The following is an 18,343-nucleotide window of genomic DNA, read 5'->3' as shown; positions in this document are numbered from 1 at the left end:
CAGTCTTCCTTTCGTCATAGCGCTACTTAGAGAAGAGTAACTTTTTCGCTGCCGTGGAGGCGAAGATTATCGCCTATGCTATCCAAAAACTTGCATTCTGAACAGGGGTGTGTCGACTTGCATTTGCAAGAATAACTTTGCAAGTAGTACTTGGTAGTAATCATATTTTTCTACCACTAAAGGTATGGACACTTCTCTGGGATCAACAGAAAAGTGCAGCTGACCTACTTGCCCTACGGGCAGCCCAAAACCTCGAGTGAAGAAGAAGGCATGTTCTAAACATATATGAGCAAGTTAAACTTAAAAACATGCTGGCAAAAATGTTGATTTATTTTTAGCTGTTATTTTGTGACAGACACACGAAAGGAGGGTCCATCTCTGCTGCTCGTGCTGAAGTGGGGAGGAGAGCTTACGCCTGCTGGAAGGGTGCAGGCTGAAGAGCTTGGAAGGGCCTTTCGCTGTATGTACCCTGGAGGACAAGGTGAGATGCAAAGCAGTTTATTCCTGTTATTAATTGAAAACTGGAAATTAACTGTGTATGAAGACAGACTACAAATTGCTGTTCTTTTGTTTGGTTTTGAACTAAATCAAGTAGCTCCCAAGAAAAAGAGTCTGATGGCTCATAATGTCGTCAAGAAAATTGTGCTTTTCCAAACAACAAAGATTATAGAAATATACAGGTGTAAAAAAATGTATCTGTTAATCGTCAACTATTTTCAAAATAGTTCAAACGCCGGTCCTCGAGGGGCACACTGTATTTGAATCAAGTGTGTTGTACGAAGGAGAGATGGAAAACATGCAGGACAGGTGCCCTCGAGGATCAGACTTGGTGACCCCTGGCCATTGTTTAACTTAAAATTGTCCAAATCCTCTGATTCTGCAGTCGTTCATAAAAGCAGACCTCTTTTGCGTTTAATCCAAATAAGACATCTGCAAACATTATTGGAAATAAAAATTGAGTAAACCAGTAACTGAATCAGTTTCAAACAAGTTGGTGATAGTAGTGTGATATTACTTAATGTTGTTTCGTTGTTTTTCCATCACAAAACAATACCAAATAAACAATAATTGCTTCATAGACATTGCTTCAGTTGTAATACAAAATAAAATTGTAAATAGATTATGCAATGATATAATTGATCGAATAATCCAACAAAAATATGTTAACAGGGTTCCCACAGGTTCTTAAAGTTCATAAAAATCCATAAAAAAATATTTTATTCAAAAATGAATTGAAGTTTTATATTTTCTAAATTAAAATTTTTCTTTGTGTACTTTGAGAATGAATTTGTTTTTTTTTTTCATTTTCCTACCTGTAATACAGGTAGGAAAATGAACATTTGACATACAGTGTGTCAAATAAAGGGTTAGCTGATTGCCCCTAAAAATAAAGATGTGCCCTTCCTTTGGCAGCAATGATTTGAACACCAACTCAGTGATATGTGGCTTTCTGTTCAGCCCGCATATTGCTGAGCGGGCATTAATTCCACCGTGAAATCCCAGCCGAATGGAGAAAAGGTCCTTAAAATGGCAAAATTAGTCCTCAAAAGTCCTTAAAAGGTTCATACATAAAAAGCAAGTGGAAGAGTGGGAACCCTGGTTAATTCAGAGTGCAGCCCCAAGTGCCGCATTCCATCAGCAGTTGGTAAATAGGAAACAACTGTTATTTATATCAGCGCTTGGCTTAATGCCAAAACTGATTCAGGTCCAATGTTTTTGTAGGAGACTATGCTGGATTTCCCGGCTGTGGGTTGCTACGGTTACATAGCACCTACAGACATGACCTGAAGATATACGCATCTGATGAAGGCAGAGTGCAGATGACTGCTGCAGCTTTTGCAAAGGTACAATCGTGATGTGTTTTGTAGTACAGTATTCCTTTTATTAGATCTGGGGCGATATGGCTGAAAAATGTATCACGATATAAGTATCTCACATCAGTTGATGTTACATCCACGCTCCCCGAGCAGTGCTGTAAATATGTATTTGCAGATACCGTGGTACCTCTACTTACGAAAATAATTGGTTCTGGAAGAAATTTCTTAACTTAAAAAATTTGTTCGTAGAGACACATTTTCGATATAAATGCCCTAATCGGTTCCAAGCCCCGCAAAATTCTGACATAAATTTTTATGAAGCATAAAAATGCATCAAAATATGTAACAAATACGTGTTACAATTAGATTATTGAACAATCAATGAGAATTGAGCATAATGTAAAAAACAAAGAATAGAGTAACTGCGTCCTCATCGTTTTTTGCCCTCTTTAATTCATGTAGAGCTCAAAAGTGGTTTTTGCCTGGCGTTTTGGAAAGAACTGACCCAAACACGTTTGCTTTTGTCGGCTCTTAACAATCCTTCAAAAATGTCCAAGGCAAACATCAGCATAGTGAGCGATTGCCCGACTGGTGAACACGCTTTCTGGGTGATTCATATTACATCCAAGGCAAACATCAGCATAGTGAGCGATTGCCCGTGTTCACCAACGCTTTCTGGGTGATTCATATTACGTAAAACTAGCGGAACGCCTCATGGCTCAAGGGTCAAATGACGAGGACAATGCACAGACACATATCTATCTACACAGATAGACACATATGGTAGGTCCCTCTTAGCCATTGAGATGCCAGGGCAGCTATACGTATGTTGCGTTCAGGAAATTCAGAGCTGCGAGTAGCAGCCCATACTGTATTTTTACCTTTCGTATCAATATTTTTCTGTTGAGACATAACTTGAAAATTTCGTATGAAGTGACGTTTCTAAGTAGAGGTACCACTGTAATGACGCTACCCCACAGCACTTGCGTTGATACATTGACATTAAGCTTCATTTACTGGTCATACAATGTACCATATTTTCCGCACTACAAGGCACGCCGAAAAGCATTCAATTTTCCCAAACGTCGACAGTGTGCCCTATAATCCGATGCGCCGTATATATGGTGTTACAGTCTCTTTATATTCCCCATTGAGTTATTTCCCTGTTAGTGTTCTTATGCCATCTAGTGGTGGTTATTGGCAGGAACCGATTGTAACCTGAAAGGGTTCTACCCGACACAAACTGACATGTGCACTCGCCAACACCAACACACACTCAGACAACTACTTTGTGAGCTTTGTGCAGCTATAATGAAACAAATCCGAAAAGCATTGTTAACTACTGACTAAACAAAGGAAGGAGGAGACAAGCAAGACTTTCTAAGGATAGTTAGCCCCATGTGGAGGTGAACCCACGAGGTTTGTGGGCTTTTTTTGTTGAATCAATTGTCTTCATAACTTTTGTCCTTCATTTATTGTTTTGTAATGCCATTTGTATTTCGATGTTTCATGTCCATGTTTGTGACCAGTTCTCATTGATACAGTTGCAGTGGTTGTAAGGGTCAATATAAATAAAGCTGTATTGTACACTAAAGGGAATACAAGTATATTGTATTCCCTTCAGTGTAGCACCATCTAGTGGATGTATAGTGCAACTGCAACCACTATTCTAGCTTCTATCCGATGCACCTTATAATGCAGTGCGCCCTATATATAAAACAGTTTGAAAATAGGCATTTCATTGAGGGTGCACCTTACAATCGAAGTGCATTATAGTGCAGAAAATATGGTAAGGCCAAACAAAAAAGATAGTGTGTTTCCGGTAACATGAAATTTCAGTATGGGGTCGGTAGGGCGGACAAAGTTTTTTTTTTTTTCCATCAAAAATTTAAACAAAATAACCATAAAACATGAAACAAGAAGACATTGAACCCGCTGCTCCGCGGCCGGCGCCGCCGCCACCTATTTGGTTTTCTCCCCGCTCCGGACTCGGGGGGCCAGGGCGCGCCTCCGCCGCCGTCCTCCTCCGTCCTCCTCCGTCCTCCTCCGTCCTCGGTTTTTACTCGGCCCGTGGTGTTCATCAAATAGTTCGCTGAATTTTTTCGATACATCAATGGATGCTATTTTCTTAACATTACGGTGCGAGCATGCGACTAACACAGAAAACGCGGTTTAAACTGTCGTCAGAGATCGCGGCCGCCACCATGTTTCAATGTTGTTGACAGACGACAGGGCAAACGACGCACGCACTCAACGTGAATATCGCGAGAGTTTGCACCGATGTAAACCCTCTACACAAAAATGTAGAGGGTTGTTTGAAAAAAATGCCGACCGTAAAGTTTTTTTTCGACGTAGAAATTCTCGGTCGGTCGGGTTACCGGAAACACACTACTTTTTTTTCTATGCCTAAGTGTCGCAAGCGTCTCAAAAAAAACACTAATGAACTACTACTATCTTGGAGTGCATCATGTCACTTGACCCACCTTTCTAATTTAATTTGTAAGCAAGTTCATTGTTGGAATACGACCTGTTTTATGGTTTTACTTACCTGATTGTGGAGTCAGTCCGATGTTAAGACTAAGGCTCGGACCCGGTTTACCGTGGAGCAAGCACGTCATAGATGGGAACTTCATTACCTCTACACCATCTTATCTATCCAGTATTGTTTATCCATGTTATTTTGCACAGTATAATGTAATTGCAAATGTTGCACTGGCGCAACTGTTGTCAAAGTTAACAAAGTACACCCACGCTTTAATTTAATGCACGTACGCCAAACGGGCGAAATGCGTGTATGCGCGCCTGTCTTCTTCTCTAGTTTGCAATCATCTCCTTTTGGGGTTAGCAGACGGGTACTCAGTGGACAAGCTTCAAAAAACAATTCGTTTTGCTCTCAAAACACACTCTTATTCTCCAAATTGGGTCTTGCTTGCTTGGAATGGTATCTCAAATCTAGCGTCATACTGTTGCCTTTGCCTGCACCCCGCAGAATGGCTTGCAATGTGAGATCAGGGGTTCCTTCATGTTTTTTTTTTTCTTCAAACATTCTGTCAAAACATCTTTTCTATTGATATTGATCCCCTGTCTATCGTGATACATGTTTATATTGAATAATCGCCCAGCCGTAGCATTTATACAACTCATTATTTTCCAAAGTCCATAATCTGTAAAACTATTTTCTTGTGTATGTGAGCAGGGGTTGCTGGCCTTGGAAGGTGAACTGACTCCCATTCTAGTGCAGATGGTGAAGAGTGCTAACATGAATGGGCTGCTGGATAGTGACAGTGACTCGCTAAGTGGCTGTCAGCACAGAGTCAAAGCCAGACTCCATGAGATTCTGCAAAAGGACCGGGACTTCATTGAAGAAGATTATGACAGAGTGAGTTGCCGACCATGATTATGAACAAGTCTGGTGTGGTGAACCCTCCCAAACAGATGTAATAATGATGCGTGTCTTCTATATGACAGCTGGCCCCAACGTGTAGTGCATCATTGGTGAATTCGATGAAAATAGTCCAGAACCCAGTGGCCACATGTGACCAGGTTTACACTCTCATTCAGAGCCTCACTGCACAGATCCGCAAAAGAATGGAAGATCCCAAGTCAGCTGGTGAGTCATTCAATTATTGATTCATTCATAAACTCGTCTTGCGCCTTCTCATCTTCAAAAGGAAAAAAAAAAACATTTTAGCAGATTGGGTCAGAGGATGTGTGGGTTGCAGAGTAGAGGCTTTTTTGGGAACCCCCCCCAGGATGCCCATGGAATAGGAGTCAGCTTTACCTTTAATCATGGGATTGGGACAGTACAGGATAAAAAGTTCATGGGACTAGACAGGAGCAAGACTATCCAGCAGCGGGGAAAATGTTGGACAGATGTGCAACCATTTATTTTAGCTGACCTCCAAAATGAGAGCGGTACGGGAGTGAGTCATTCTGAACGGGAGCAAGACGGGAATGAGAGTTTGTTTTCACCAGGAGTCGGACGGGAGTAAAAATCCACTCTGTGTCACCCTCAAGTGCAAAGATGGGGGACTGAGTCAGACTTGAGTTACGTATGACCTGACTTTGACTTGAACTACATGACTTGACAAGTCATATACTGTATATCTTTAAATTGTGTGCATTCGTGCCTACCCTGTAACCATGTTCTGTGCTTTCTGTCCTCAGACCTGCAACTTTATCACAGTGAAACACTGGAGCTGATGTTGCAGCGCTGGTCCAAACTTGAGAGAGACTTCCGCATGAAGAACGGTCGCTATGACATCAGTAAAATACCTGACATTTATGACTGTGTAAAATATGATGTCATTCATAACGCTACTCTGGGTTTGGAGGACACACTGGAGTTGTTCAGACTTTCTCGTGCTTTGGCTGACATCGTGATCCCACAGGTAAATCACAAGAAGGAATCCGATACTACTACTAATTGTGTCACAGAAAAAGTAGTTCATTGGTTTTGTTGAAGCAATGGGAAATTAAAGAAAATATTTCTTTGTTTGATTGTATTGGTTTTTTGATCCTTCCAAACGAATTTCTCATTGAAGTAAATGTGTTGTTTTAAAATTAGAAACAGAATCGTGTAAATCAATCCTTTACCTCTGGTGGATAAGGTTTGTCTCTTGACATTCAGAATAAATGCCAGATCAAGTCAAAGTAAAAAAACTAAACTGACACTCAGTTGATCCTTTTCAGCACATGTCAGCTCACCACAGGAGAATACATAGCCCAAGACATGTCGGGCAATAGGTCAAACTACAAAAATAGCCTTGGAGTTTTTTTAATTGCGCTTGAATTTTGGTCATGGTACTGCAGCAATTTTCACATTCGTATTTTGAGTTACCGTTGCATTACTTGTACTTCAAAAGCTCTTGTCTTTTTCCATTCTGATTTGTTGCTGTAGGAATATGGCATAAATAAAGCTGAGAAGCTGGACATTGCTTATGCCTATTGCCTTCCACTGGTTAGAAAGATCCAGCTTGACCTTCAGAGGACTCACGAGGATGAGTCTGTCAACAAGCTGCACCCTCTGTGAGTGTGGGCCAGACTATCTTTGATATGTAAACTGATGGGCACAAAGCTTCAAATGACAGCTGTGAATGTTTTTGATTAAGTGGCAGATCTTGTTTGCAGATATTCACGCGGAGTGATGTCGCCTGGACGACATGTGAGGACACGTCTATATTTCACCAGTGAAAGTCACGTCCACTCTCTGCTGAGTATTTTCCGCTACGGTGGTTTACTTGATGTAAGATGTGAATCTCTTTGATAGTCAAATATATGTCCTGGCAGGTTACACTTAAACAGTTTGTCTTTTTGTATAACAGGAAGAGAAAGACCAGCAGTGGAATCGTGCCATGGATTATCTTAGTGCTGTTTCTGAACTCAACTACATGACTCAGATTGTCATTATGCTTTATGAGGACAACAATAAGGTGATATTTTGTGCTCATTATTATTCATTGTTATCTTCCATGATCAACAGCAGCATAAATGTAAATCAAGACGAGAATATATAGTTGCAAGGAAAAGTTTGTCAACACTTTGGAATTACCGGGATTTCTGCATTAATTGGTCATAGTGTGTGATCTGACCGTCAAGTCACAACTTGTCAATTGCCTACATTGTCCTCACGAGAATCACTCTCATGTGGTTAAAACTTTGCACTCATACAGCGACAATTCACAAGTCTCCTAAAATATGTTTCCTTCAATTGGTGCATCTCCATTAAATGTGCGAGTATGTGATTTTGGCATGTCCCACACACTGCTCTGCGAATTACTGGTAATACGTGGTTAAATGGTGCTAAATCGCAATCATTTTAACATGATTTTATTGTCCACAAGTTCTTTGATCAAACGTGTCATTGAGTCATGTATATTTTATGTTCTTAATCAAATTGAACATTTTTCACATGTCCTTGAAATTGCTGTCGACCCTGCCATTATGGGGTACCTGACCATTGAAGCAACCAGCTAATATTTTCAGTGTCATTACTACCAACATTTTGTCTTACTTCGATGGAGGCTGAAAAATTGGAGATAGTTGCAGAATGATGATTTAAACTTCCTTCATGATTTATCATTAGGTGTGTTTCAAACTTAGCAAGTCCAAAACGCCACTAGATGGGGTTGCATTGCCCTCAGAAATGAGCAAAGTCTAAATTGCACAATAGTAACCTGGTCATGGAAACTGAAATTTTGAAAAATAATACATAAATGTGAGCAAAAATGTTTTCATGCTCTCATAAGATGGTTTTTTGAGACGTGTCGATATAGAAGTAGATCACAAAAGTGTACTGGAAACACATTTTTCTTGTTTCCACATTATGTGACATCGCCTCCAGCACCCACAGTGATAATCATTGGTTCGATGAGGACAGGGAAGTGGGAGTTCCTGCCCGAGTGGCAGGACGTGGCCGGCAGAGGGCAGTCCTTGCCAGTGGGCTGCCGTGCTGGGAGCACACTGCCCCGTCCGAGTGGAAGGTGCAGTGAGCACTGTGCAGCAGCCCTGTGGGAAGCATCGAGGTCTGGCCAGGGGAGCACTGTAGAGTGTGGAGGTCCGGCGGAGACCAAAGTTCCTGAATCTACCCGCTTCACCGTCGCCCCAAGGCTTTTCAGGCCGTTGCGGAGCCAGTCGCGGCGTAGGAAGTGCGCCCAGCTGGGGGCCGCCGTGCCGGGCCCGGAGCGAGTGGTCACCGCAGAGGGTTAACCCACCCGCCAGGTTGAAACCCCACATGGACTGAAAACGTGTCATGAATATTCATGAGTGTTTACCTTTTTGGAAAGAAGAAAATGAATTTTTCGGGTTTTGGGGAAAAAACAAGTCCAACTGTGAAAATATACGATGTTATAACGTGGAAACCTGCAGCCAAAATATGGACATTTTAGCTGTTGCAGCTTTAATGCAGTGAATTTGAAGTTGAATGAAAAATGGAATATTACGCAGACTATTATGCTTCCATGTTTTAAACCGTATGTATATGTAACAGTACAGGGTGGAAATAGTATGTGAACCTTTTGTTTTAAAGTTGTTGAGCCTCCTTTGGCAGCAATAATCTCAACAAGGACAATTAAAGAAGAAATCCAATTCCCTAGGGTTCACGTGCTTTTCCTTGCAACCGCATATGAAATTTATAAAACTCACATTTTTTACTGCACCTTTAAAAAAGTTACCAAAAATGTAACTGTGTGTATGACTTGTATACATTATTCTTCTTTAAAGGATCTCTCTTCAGAGGAACGCTTCCATGTTGAGCTTCACTTTAGCCCAGGAGTAAAAGGTGTTGAGGAAGAAGAGAATGCACCCACCGGCTTTGGCTTTAGACCAGCCTCTGCAGAGGTAGCACGACAGGTACCAGCACAGTCAACCCTCCTAACGATAGCAGATGTGGTCATTTGCAGGTGCTCACTTTTTGCTTCTCATTCAGAATGGACAAAAACAAACAGACCCAGGAAGCTTGGAGGACCTCTCACGCGATGAGACGGACAGAGCTGTACCACTGTCTGAGCCAATCACCATACAGAGGAGATCACCACTTATACGTAATCATAAAACCGGATCTATGGAGGTTCGTTGTTTATTCATAGTAATCATACTAGTGTTCTCTGGTATTTGCTGAAAAACTCAATTGTTCACCGGTTTGGGGTTTCTAAAATTCTCTCTGATGCCACAAGATGGTGGCAAAGCCATGTGTAGTATCTAAAACACTACAAGATGGTGCCAAAGGTCTTGTCTTGGTGTGCGTGCGTGCATGCGTTATTTGGATCTATATATTATTATAATAATAATAATAATAATAATAATATATTTTATTTAAAAGCGCCTTTGGGGAGCACTGTAGAGTGTGGAGGTCCGGCGGAGACCAAAGTTCCTGAATCTACCCGCTTCACCGTCGCCCCAAGGCTTTTCAGGCCGTTGCGGAGCCAGTCGCGGCGTAGGAAGTGCGCCCAGCTGGGGGCCGCCGTGCCGGGCCCGGAGCGAGTGGTCACCGCAGAGGGTTAACCCACCCGCCAGGTTGAAACCCCACATGGACTGAAAACGTGTCATGAATATTCATGAGTGTTTACCTTTTTGGAAAGAAGAAAATGAATTTTTCGGGTTTTGGGGAAAAAACAAGTCCAACTGTGAAAATATACGATGTTATAACGTGGAAACCTGCAGCCAAAATATGGACATTTTAGCTGTTGCAGCTTTAATGCAGTGAATTTGAAGTTGAATGAAAAATGGAATATTACGCAGACTATTATGCTTCCATGTTTTAAACCGTATGTATATGTAACAGTACAGGGTGGAAATAGTATGTGAACCTTTTGTTTTAAAGTTGTTGAGCCTCCTTTGGCAGCAATAATCTCAACAAGGACAATTAAAGAAGAAATCCAATTCCCTAGGGTTCACGTGCTTTTCCTTGCAACCGCATATGAAATTTATAAAACTCACATTTTTTACTGCACCTTTAAAAAAGTTACCAAAAATGTAACTGTGTGTATGACTTGTATACATTATTCTTCTTTAAAGGATCTCTCTTCAGAGGAACGCTTCCATGTTGAGCTTCACTTTAGCCCAGGAGTAAAAGGTGTTGAGGAAGAAGAGAATGCACCCACCGGCTTTGGCTTTAGACCAGCCTCTGCAGAGGTAGCACGACAGGTACCAGCACAGTCAACCCTCCTAACGATAGCAGATGTGGTCATTTGCAGGTGCTCACTTTTTGCTTCTCATTCAGAATGGACAAAAACAAACAGACCCAGGAAGCTTGGAGGACCTCTCACGCGATGAGACGGACAGAGCTGTACCACTGTCTGAGCCAATCACCATACAGAGGAGATCACCACTTATACGTAATCATAAAACCGGATCTATGGAGGTTCGTTGTTTATTCATAGTAATCATACTAGTGTTCTCTGGTATTTGCTGAAAAACTCAATTGTTCACCGGTTTGGGGTTTCTAAAATTCTCTCTGATGCCACAAGATGGTGGCAAAGCCATGTGTAGTATCTAAAACACTACAAGATGGTGCCAAAGGTCTTGTCTTGGTGTGCGTGCGTGCATGCGTTATTTGGATCTATATATTATTATAATAATAATAATAATAATAATAATATATTTTATTTAAAAGCGCCTTTCATGCCACCCAAGGACACTGTACAGACAATAAGAAAATACAATGTAAAAATTTTTCGGTTTTCGGTTCGGTGTGTGTTGACTCTGAGAAAAATCAATTGTCCTGTACATGGCAACAGTCAACACCGAACCTCACTTCCAAACCTGAATAAACATGTTGAAAAGAAAAGATGCCAAGCATCCATCAGAAATGACAAATGGGCACGAAAACTAAGGAGAAAGTTTTGATTTATTATTTTAAATGTTCTGAAATGTACAATTTTAATCCGTTTTTTTTGGCATGTTTATTGTTTGAATGTTTGTAATTTTGACCGGAAATCATTTTATTTTTGTCCATTGATCTAATCCCCTATCGTTCAGATTGTTAGATTTGATTTGCAGCTGCTGAGGGAAACCCGTAATTTCTTTTCCTCCGCTTTGTTATAACTTCCATCCATCCATCCATTTACTGGTCCGCTATCACTATCTATTTACCTATTTACTTAACTTGGAGGGATTGTTGTGCATTTTCAAATACAATACAATAAGTGACCGATGACTGGTTTTGGACATTTGTTCCATGAGTATGTCTAAACTGCTGCTCAGCTGGAGGTGTCCATCCATCCATTCATCCATCAATTCATCCATCCATCCATCCATTTTCTAATCCACTTATCCTCACAAGGTTCGCGGGGGGTGCTGGAGCCTATCCCAGCTGTCTTTGGGCAATAGGCGGGAGACACCCTGAACCGCTTTCCTGCCAATTGCAGGGCACATACAGACGGACAACCGTCCGTGCTCACACTCACACCGAGGGACAATTCAGAGTGTTCAAACAGCCTGCTATGCATATTTATGGAATGTGGGAGGAGACTGGAGTACCTGGAGAAAACCCACGTAGGCCCGGGGAGAACATGCAAACGCCACACAAGAAGGCCTATGAGGTTTATTCGAGGCGCGATTATTGCTAGTTGAAACTTTGTTCTGACTTGACTGGATAAATGGTAGGCATACATGAATGTTACTTGAAGCATTCTGTTATATTCATTTTAATTCTTTGCACTTTGCTGCATTCCTCAAAACGTGGTTGTGCTACCCGAGATTGTTTGAATGGTATTTGTTTGGCGTTTTTTATTCATATTATATTCATTCAGTTGTATGCCCTTTATTTCAGGTCATTTTAAGGATATGCTGTGTGTTGATGTCGGGATATAACATTTTTGGCATTCTCTGCTCAAATTTGAAGATATTATTGGTGACTGCAGTGTTGCATTGAATTTCCTAAAGATGAAAATTAATTTCTTTCCAGGTGCTGTCAGAGACTTCATCCTCCAAAGTTGGGAGCTATCGCCTCTTCTCGTTTTGCTCTCGTCAGTCGCCTGACATTAAACAAAGTGGGTTAGGTAAGTATCACGCTACTATTCAGATGCATGCATTTAGATAATGTTTCATGATGATGAAACATCCATATTGTTGCAGGAGACAAATCACCGCTAATCTGATCAGTTTTTATGTATTCATTTATTTATTTATTTTTTGAGTGGCTGTCACGCATTTGGAAATCTTTGCTTGGGAATCACAGACCAAAAGCATAGTTCTGAATCAACATTTAGTTTAGGCTACAATTATTCCACTTTCTTAAGTCACGCTACATCTACTGAAGTTGTGAGCCTCCTGTCAGAGAAAATAAAATGGGTGTGCCGTTCCCTGCTTCCCAATCAAACTGAGCCAGACTAAAATGATGATCAAATTTTAACCGCAATTTACAGACTTCCAAGATTTCTAAACATATCACAGCGGGTCTAACACCAAAATTGTTCATGGCTGGGTTTTTTGGGGGGGGGGGAGACTGCCGTCTCTGTAAAGAATAGCCAAGTATGTATCGATTTTCTTTTCAAGCTCCACTCAACTCCTCCAAGTTTGCGATGCTGTCTTCGAGATTTCCAACTTACTTCTACTGGAATGACGCTGTATTTTTCCGGACTTTCAAAACCGAAATCCTAATTTGCACTCAAATGTAACTTTTCGGTTGGCAGTGAGCTGGTGGGTGATGCCAGACAAACTGCCGGACAAACAATTTTGGTATCAGTGAGCCATTCTCTGTGACTCCTCAGATATGCACTCATTTTCAGCAATCATGCAGAAAGAACCCGTAACTGGAAGGTACCTACATTCTGAATTTTGAAGACAGTGAGTTCTTAGGAGAACATTCAATGGTGGTTGTTTCAGCCTTGTGCAAGAATGACAGAGATGGGAGAGACATTCATTCAGGTTGCATGGGTCCCTCCGCTTCTGTCTGCATGGTTATCTTTTTCTGTAGCTTTTTTTTTTGTTGTCTTTTCTCTCTTTCTGTCGCTCTTTGGATAGTAATTTAAGTAACAGCATGTTATGTGTAGTGGTGACTAACCGCCCGCCCCCCTCGCAGGCTCTCAATGTGCCGGACTGTTCAGCACCACTGTCCTAGGTGGGTCCTCTAGTGCCCCTAACCTGCAGGACTACGCACGCGCACATCGCAAAAAATTCTCCACCAGCAGTCTATCCTACAAAGACGGTATGTGTTTGAGACACAGCACTGCAGAAAAACCAAATGAAATTTTTAACTTTTGACTTGACTATTAAGTACAGAATGAGGCCCTGTGGAGAATGCGGGCATGTAAATGTACAATGTATACAGGTATACGCCAAGAATTACATTTAAAAAGTTTACAGTTCTTAGAATCTTGAAACTCCAGCTCGAAGGACATATCGTACATGTCAAGTAAAAGAATGATTATTATACACGGCCATACGTCAATAATTAAATGTTTACAGTCCTGTTTTAGTCACTACATATCCATTTTAGTCACACAACTGTGTTCTCCCCATCATTCTTTCTCCACGCCACTTTGATGAGCATGTTTCATTTCTGCAGTTCATATACATGCTACTTGAGGCCCTGTTCAAAACTCCGAAGGATTCGTGGAATCAGATGTAGTCTAAAATCATAATCGCACTTCAGATTGGAGTGCGTTAACTGCAAGCACTGCTTTTCCAGTTTCATTGTCGAAAATCCTATTTCACGGGTTAAATTGAGTAAATTGTTCGTTGTAGTACTGTAATGCTATTAGTGTGTTGTGCATCTGTGATCTATCAGTAGTTTTTGTATTTTCATCAACAGAATCCGGTGCGACTTGTTGGGCCTGCATGTATGGTGGGGAACTTTTTTTTTCCCCTCATTTGTTCATTACCTGGATCTTCCCCTCCAAATCATAGTCTGCCGTTTTTATTTCTCTCCATGAATCCTGGCTGCGCTGACTTTCTGTTGTCTCTTCAGTGTTCAGTTAATACTGGCACTTCACTTGAGGATCAATCCATATTCAGCTAAGTGCAATCAAAACTTCTTCCAATAACAACAACAAATCTTGGTCTTCCATAGGGAGAGAGAAATCATTTACCTGTGTTGGCATCTTGATAAGTTGACGTTGTGTATCTTGGCCTGAGGTGAAAAAATACTTGCCATTTCCTTTTGAATCAGTACAACGCCATAATGTATAGACGATGAAAACTAGGGGCTTGATGAGGCGTTTGCCTTCCACGGTTGCGTCGCTGATATTGAAGTCTGTCATGTTATTCAGTCGGTGTCGGTGTTGTGTCATCGAAGCGTTCTTTTCTTCACTGCTGCCATCCTCATAGCACTTGTTCGTCTTTGTCATCCATCTTGTTGCGTCTCATTTTGAACATTACACATTTTGCTCTCGATCCAGTCTAGTGTTGGTTTCATAATTTTATTTATTCATTTTTACCTCATACTAGATACAGTAAATGTAGAGAAAGGGCCACCAAGGCAACTTACTATTTTTTATTGCCCATTACATTCAACTGAGAGCTGTTCAAGTTCGGAATGAAGAAGGGTGTAAACATGAAAGAAGGAAAATAGACCTAAATTACAAAACTCAATTTTTTCCATATTCTTATTTTTACTATCGAACAGAGTATGATAATATATGATCAACAACTTACTGTGGATCCTAGTAACATTAGTGAATTTTTGTTTCCTCAGAATTGTTGTCTATGCCGGCAGTAAAACGATTTTCTGTGTCGTTTGCAAAGCATCCGACTAATGGTACGTCTGCTTCTTTCAAGTATATTATCACCTCACCTTTCTTCTGTCTTGCATGTCTTCAAACTTTTTTTTTAACCTTATTTCTTTTTCCACATGGCCGTGCAGCATTTTAGTTTTGTTTTTTTCTCCCCAGATTAAGGATCTACTCATCTTTGTTCTTACTTTTCTAACGATGACATTCTCTTTCTAACCAGGGTTCCCACTAGTTCATAGATTTGTACAAAGTACATTTTATATATTTTTTTTATTTTACACTTGGACATTGATTCCATTTTTGTTTTGATTTATACTGTATTTATTCCATATTCTTGAATTAGGGAGATTCCATTTGCAGAAAAAACATTCCATGGTGTAAAATGTACAGCTGCAATTTTTATTTTTCTAAAGATCCAACATTTCCCTGGCTGGTAGATTGACTTTATGGACACAATCAATGGACAGTCAACTGCTAAGCAATATATTTAGCAATATCGTTTGCCGTAATATGAGGAAGTGCATTCTGTTTAACTAGTTGAGCATGAGTTGCTTTCAAACTCAGTTGCGCTGCATTACTTTGACGACGTCGCTTCAAGTCACTGGTTTTGTTTGAAATCTTTTTGATTGCTTTCAACTTGTTGTCTCACCCTTTCCTCCTTAGAAAAGGCATGTACAGCAAACGCATTTGCATTCCATCCACACTGCATCGATAGTGTTTAAAATGTACAGCGGACCTTCTATTCTGTTTTTCCTGGTGGCATTACAGAGAATTGAAGTTGAATGTGACTTTTGAGATGGACTGGACAGTTCAAAATTGAATCGTGAATTCGATTTTAGCTTCTCTCGATCCTTATAACCTTATAACAATGCACAGAACGGTGAGGTGCATTTGCAAATTCTGGATATTGTAAAAGTAACCATGTTGCTTGCGTAGTATCGATTTTGCAAGCGATATTACTTCAAATAATTAATATTCCCACGCTAATGCTGTATAAACACATGGACACAGGTAATGTAGCAATACTAAAAGAACATAATATTTGTAATCTGAAAAGAACAGTAACAGTATATTGAGTCCAATCGCAAATTTCTTCTTATCTCATTGTGTGTACTCCATTCATGCACGGCGCCACACTGTCCCGAAGAGGCCAACACACTCACAGCAGGAACAGATGGTATTTATTTACTGTTATTAATTGCTATTATTTTAGTTAATTTGTATTTTACTTTAGTTTCTCATTGTCCATTGAAGTTATACTTAAAGGAGAGTTTTTAAGGTTTCAATGAATTTACTTTCCTCAAAATTCAGTTTCAAAAGATCCAAGGACTTTTTTTTTTTTAAACCAACAAAAATTTCCTCATGATAGTAAAATAGCATAGCGATGTCACTCCCATCATCACGCCCGAAGGTATTCATACGCCAAGGCTTCAGCTGCAGCACAAACACAGGAACAATTGTATTGAAACAGAATGGCTACTTGTGAACTTGTTGATCTTTTAAAACTTGAATATATGGATGGGCGGCCTGGTGGTTAGCTGGTTAGCGCATCGGCCTCACAGGGCAGAGATGCAGGGTTCGATTCCAGCTCCGGCCTTTCTGTGTGGAGTTTGCATGTTATCCCCGTGCCTGCGTGGGTTTTCTCCGGGTTTCCTCCCACATTCGAAAAACATGCATTACAAGTTAATGGAACACTCTAAATTGTCCCTAGGTGTGAGTGTGGGCCTTCATGGTTGTTCATCTCTATGTGCCCTGCGATTGGCTGGCAATCGGTTCAGGGTGTACCCCGCCTCCTGCCTGAAGACAGCTGGGATTTGCTTCAGCACGGCCCGTGACCCTTGTGAGGATAAGCGTATCCGAAAGTGGCTAAATGGATGGATGAGTAGATAAACTGCTTGGGAATTTTAACGGGAACTAGACAAATTTCTGACGGAGCTATGTCACCCCATAGCCCCGATGTAGTGCCATGCATGTTGCGGACTTATCAAAACAGCAAATCTGGCATGAGAGGAACTGCTCTTAAGATGATCATATCCTCATTCTCTCGTAAGTGAGCCATGAAGAGGTTAATTGTTGTGATCTTTTCAGAGGTTGAACTGGGCAGAAGTAGAGATGTCCACATAATTTAGGTGCCGATTGATTGCCGTTATGTGACATGTATCATGGTTTTGAATGGACACATGCCCAATTCGTTTGCTGACTCCCACCAAAACATGGGAAGAGGGCGTGGCTATACAGCTGACCAGAAGGAAGCGTTTTGAGATTAGTTTGGTATTTACTGATTTTTCCAAAACAAATGGATGCAACTGAAAGTGCCCGATCAAAAAATGCATCATTTTTGATTGGAAAAATGTGTCATCTTTGCCAGATGATCCCTTTGAGAAACATCAGCAGGGTTTAACAGTCTTTTCTAGCTACTTGCTAACAAAAATTTGGATTAAAGTTCAAATAAAACCATCCGTCCATCCATTTTCTAATCCGCTTATCATCACAAGGGTCACGGGTATGCTGGAGCCTCTCCCAGCTGTCTTCGGGCACATAAATAGTTCATTATCCATTTAATTGACTGAAATTATATTTTGTGTCTGGACAATTAAGAAGAATGAACTCTTGCCAGATTAACACACTGATGACCAAATCAAAGAGAAGAGCTAATGCTTCACTTGTGGAGAGTCGAACTCTCTTTCTCATTCTTCCATTTTGTTTGTTGCATCAAAACTTACTACGTTAAAGAGATGATTTACAGTAGGCAGATAGTGATTCTGTTGTGATTGTCAAAGGACAGAGGAAGGAAGATAAGATAAGAAAAACTTTTTTACTAGTCTCGCAATGGAGAAATTCCCAATTCACAGCAGCAAAGTTATGAAAGGAAGAAGTAGAAGAACAAAATATAGGAGCTGCTGGAAAGGCTGCCACTCTCACGGCGCCATCTTGAAGTCAAAATAACAAAAATAACACAACACAACACATAAGACACAGTCATGCAATCTTAATCACTTTTCCTGCATACACTTTGTTGTTTGAAGCAGTTAAGATGAGAGAGGATCAGAGTCCTTTCACCAGTGGATCAGAGACGTCATGCTGAAAATGTCCCGTCTGCTACAAGCTAAGTTTTGAAAGCAAACACGAAGCTGTAGCGTCCATTGACGAAAAGAAATTGGCTCACATCTCCTGTCCCACGTAATCCGCTTCAACTCCAAGCCACGACTCCCAATTCCACATCCGCATTGGCGCTCTGCGCTGACGCTCCTTTCTTTTCATCGTCGGCTCCTCAAGCGTTGCATCCATCCAGCCGCAGACCGTCCAACAGCACCGATCCCTCCGCTGAACAAAGCGGGGCTGTGTAAAATGCTG

General features: G+C 40.9%; 1 protein-coding gene across 10 annotated transcripts in view; it reads left to right on the top strand.

Annotated features, from left to right (window-relative positions):
• Positions 1 to 18,343, top strand: part of ppip5k1a (diphosphoinositol pentakisphosphate kinase 1a) — a 53,024-nt gene that overhangs the window by 22,428 nt on the left and 12,253 nt on the right. For 3 of the 10 annotated variants that reach the window (XM_019867367.1, XM_019867363.1, XM_019867364.1), the window contains exons 14-27: positions 183 to 268; positions 356 to 481; positions 1,723 to 1,844; positions 5,014 to 5,196; positions 5,286 to 5,427; positions 5,985 to 6,208; positions 6,718 to 6,845; positions 6,948 to 7,062; positions 7,142 to 7,249; positions 9,039 to 9,167; positions 9,244 to 9,384; positions 12,223 to 12,316; positions 13,339 to 13,464; positions 14,953 to 15,015. In XM_019867367.1, coding sequence (XP_019722926.1) covers positions 183 to 268; positions 356 to 481; positions 1,723 to 1,844; positions 5,014 to 5,196; positions 5,286 to 5,427; positions 5,985 to 6,208; positions 6,718 to 6,845; positions 6,948 to 7,062; positions 7,142 to 7,249; positions 9,039 to 9,167; positions 9,244 to 9,384; positions 12,223 to 12,316; positions 13,339 to 13,464; positions 14,953 to 15,015 — 1,787 coding nt within the window. The remainder of the gene's footprint in view (positions 1 to 182; positions 269 to 355; positions 482 to 1,722; positions 1,845 to 5,013; positions 5,197 to 5,285; positions 5,428 to 5,984; positions 6,209 to 6,717; positions 6,846 to 6,947; positions 7,063 to 7,141; positions 7,250 to 9,038; positions 9,168 to 9,243; positions 9,385 to 12,222; positions 12,317 to 13,338; positions 13,465 to 14,952; positions 15,016 to 18,343) is intronic. The other 7 variants (XM_019867368.1, XM_019867365.1, XM_019867369.1 and 4 more) reach the window with 5 other exon arrangements.

The sequence above is a fragment of the Hippocampus comes genome, unplaced genomic scaffold (genome assembly GCF_001891065.2).
Source record: "Hippocampus comes isolate QL1 unplaced genomic scaffold, H_comes_QL1_v1.1 scaffold2, whole genome shotgun sequence".
NCBI classification, from domain to species: Eukaryota; Metazoa; Chordata; class Actinopteri; order Syngnathiformes; family Syngnathidae; genus Hippocampus; species Hippocampus comes.
Note: the sequence above shows the minus strand (reverse complement) of the source record. Positions and strands in the feature narration are given on the sequence as shown.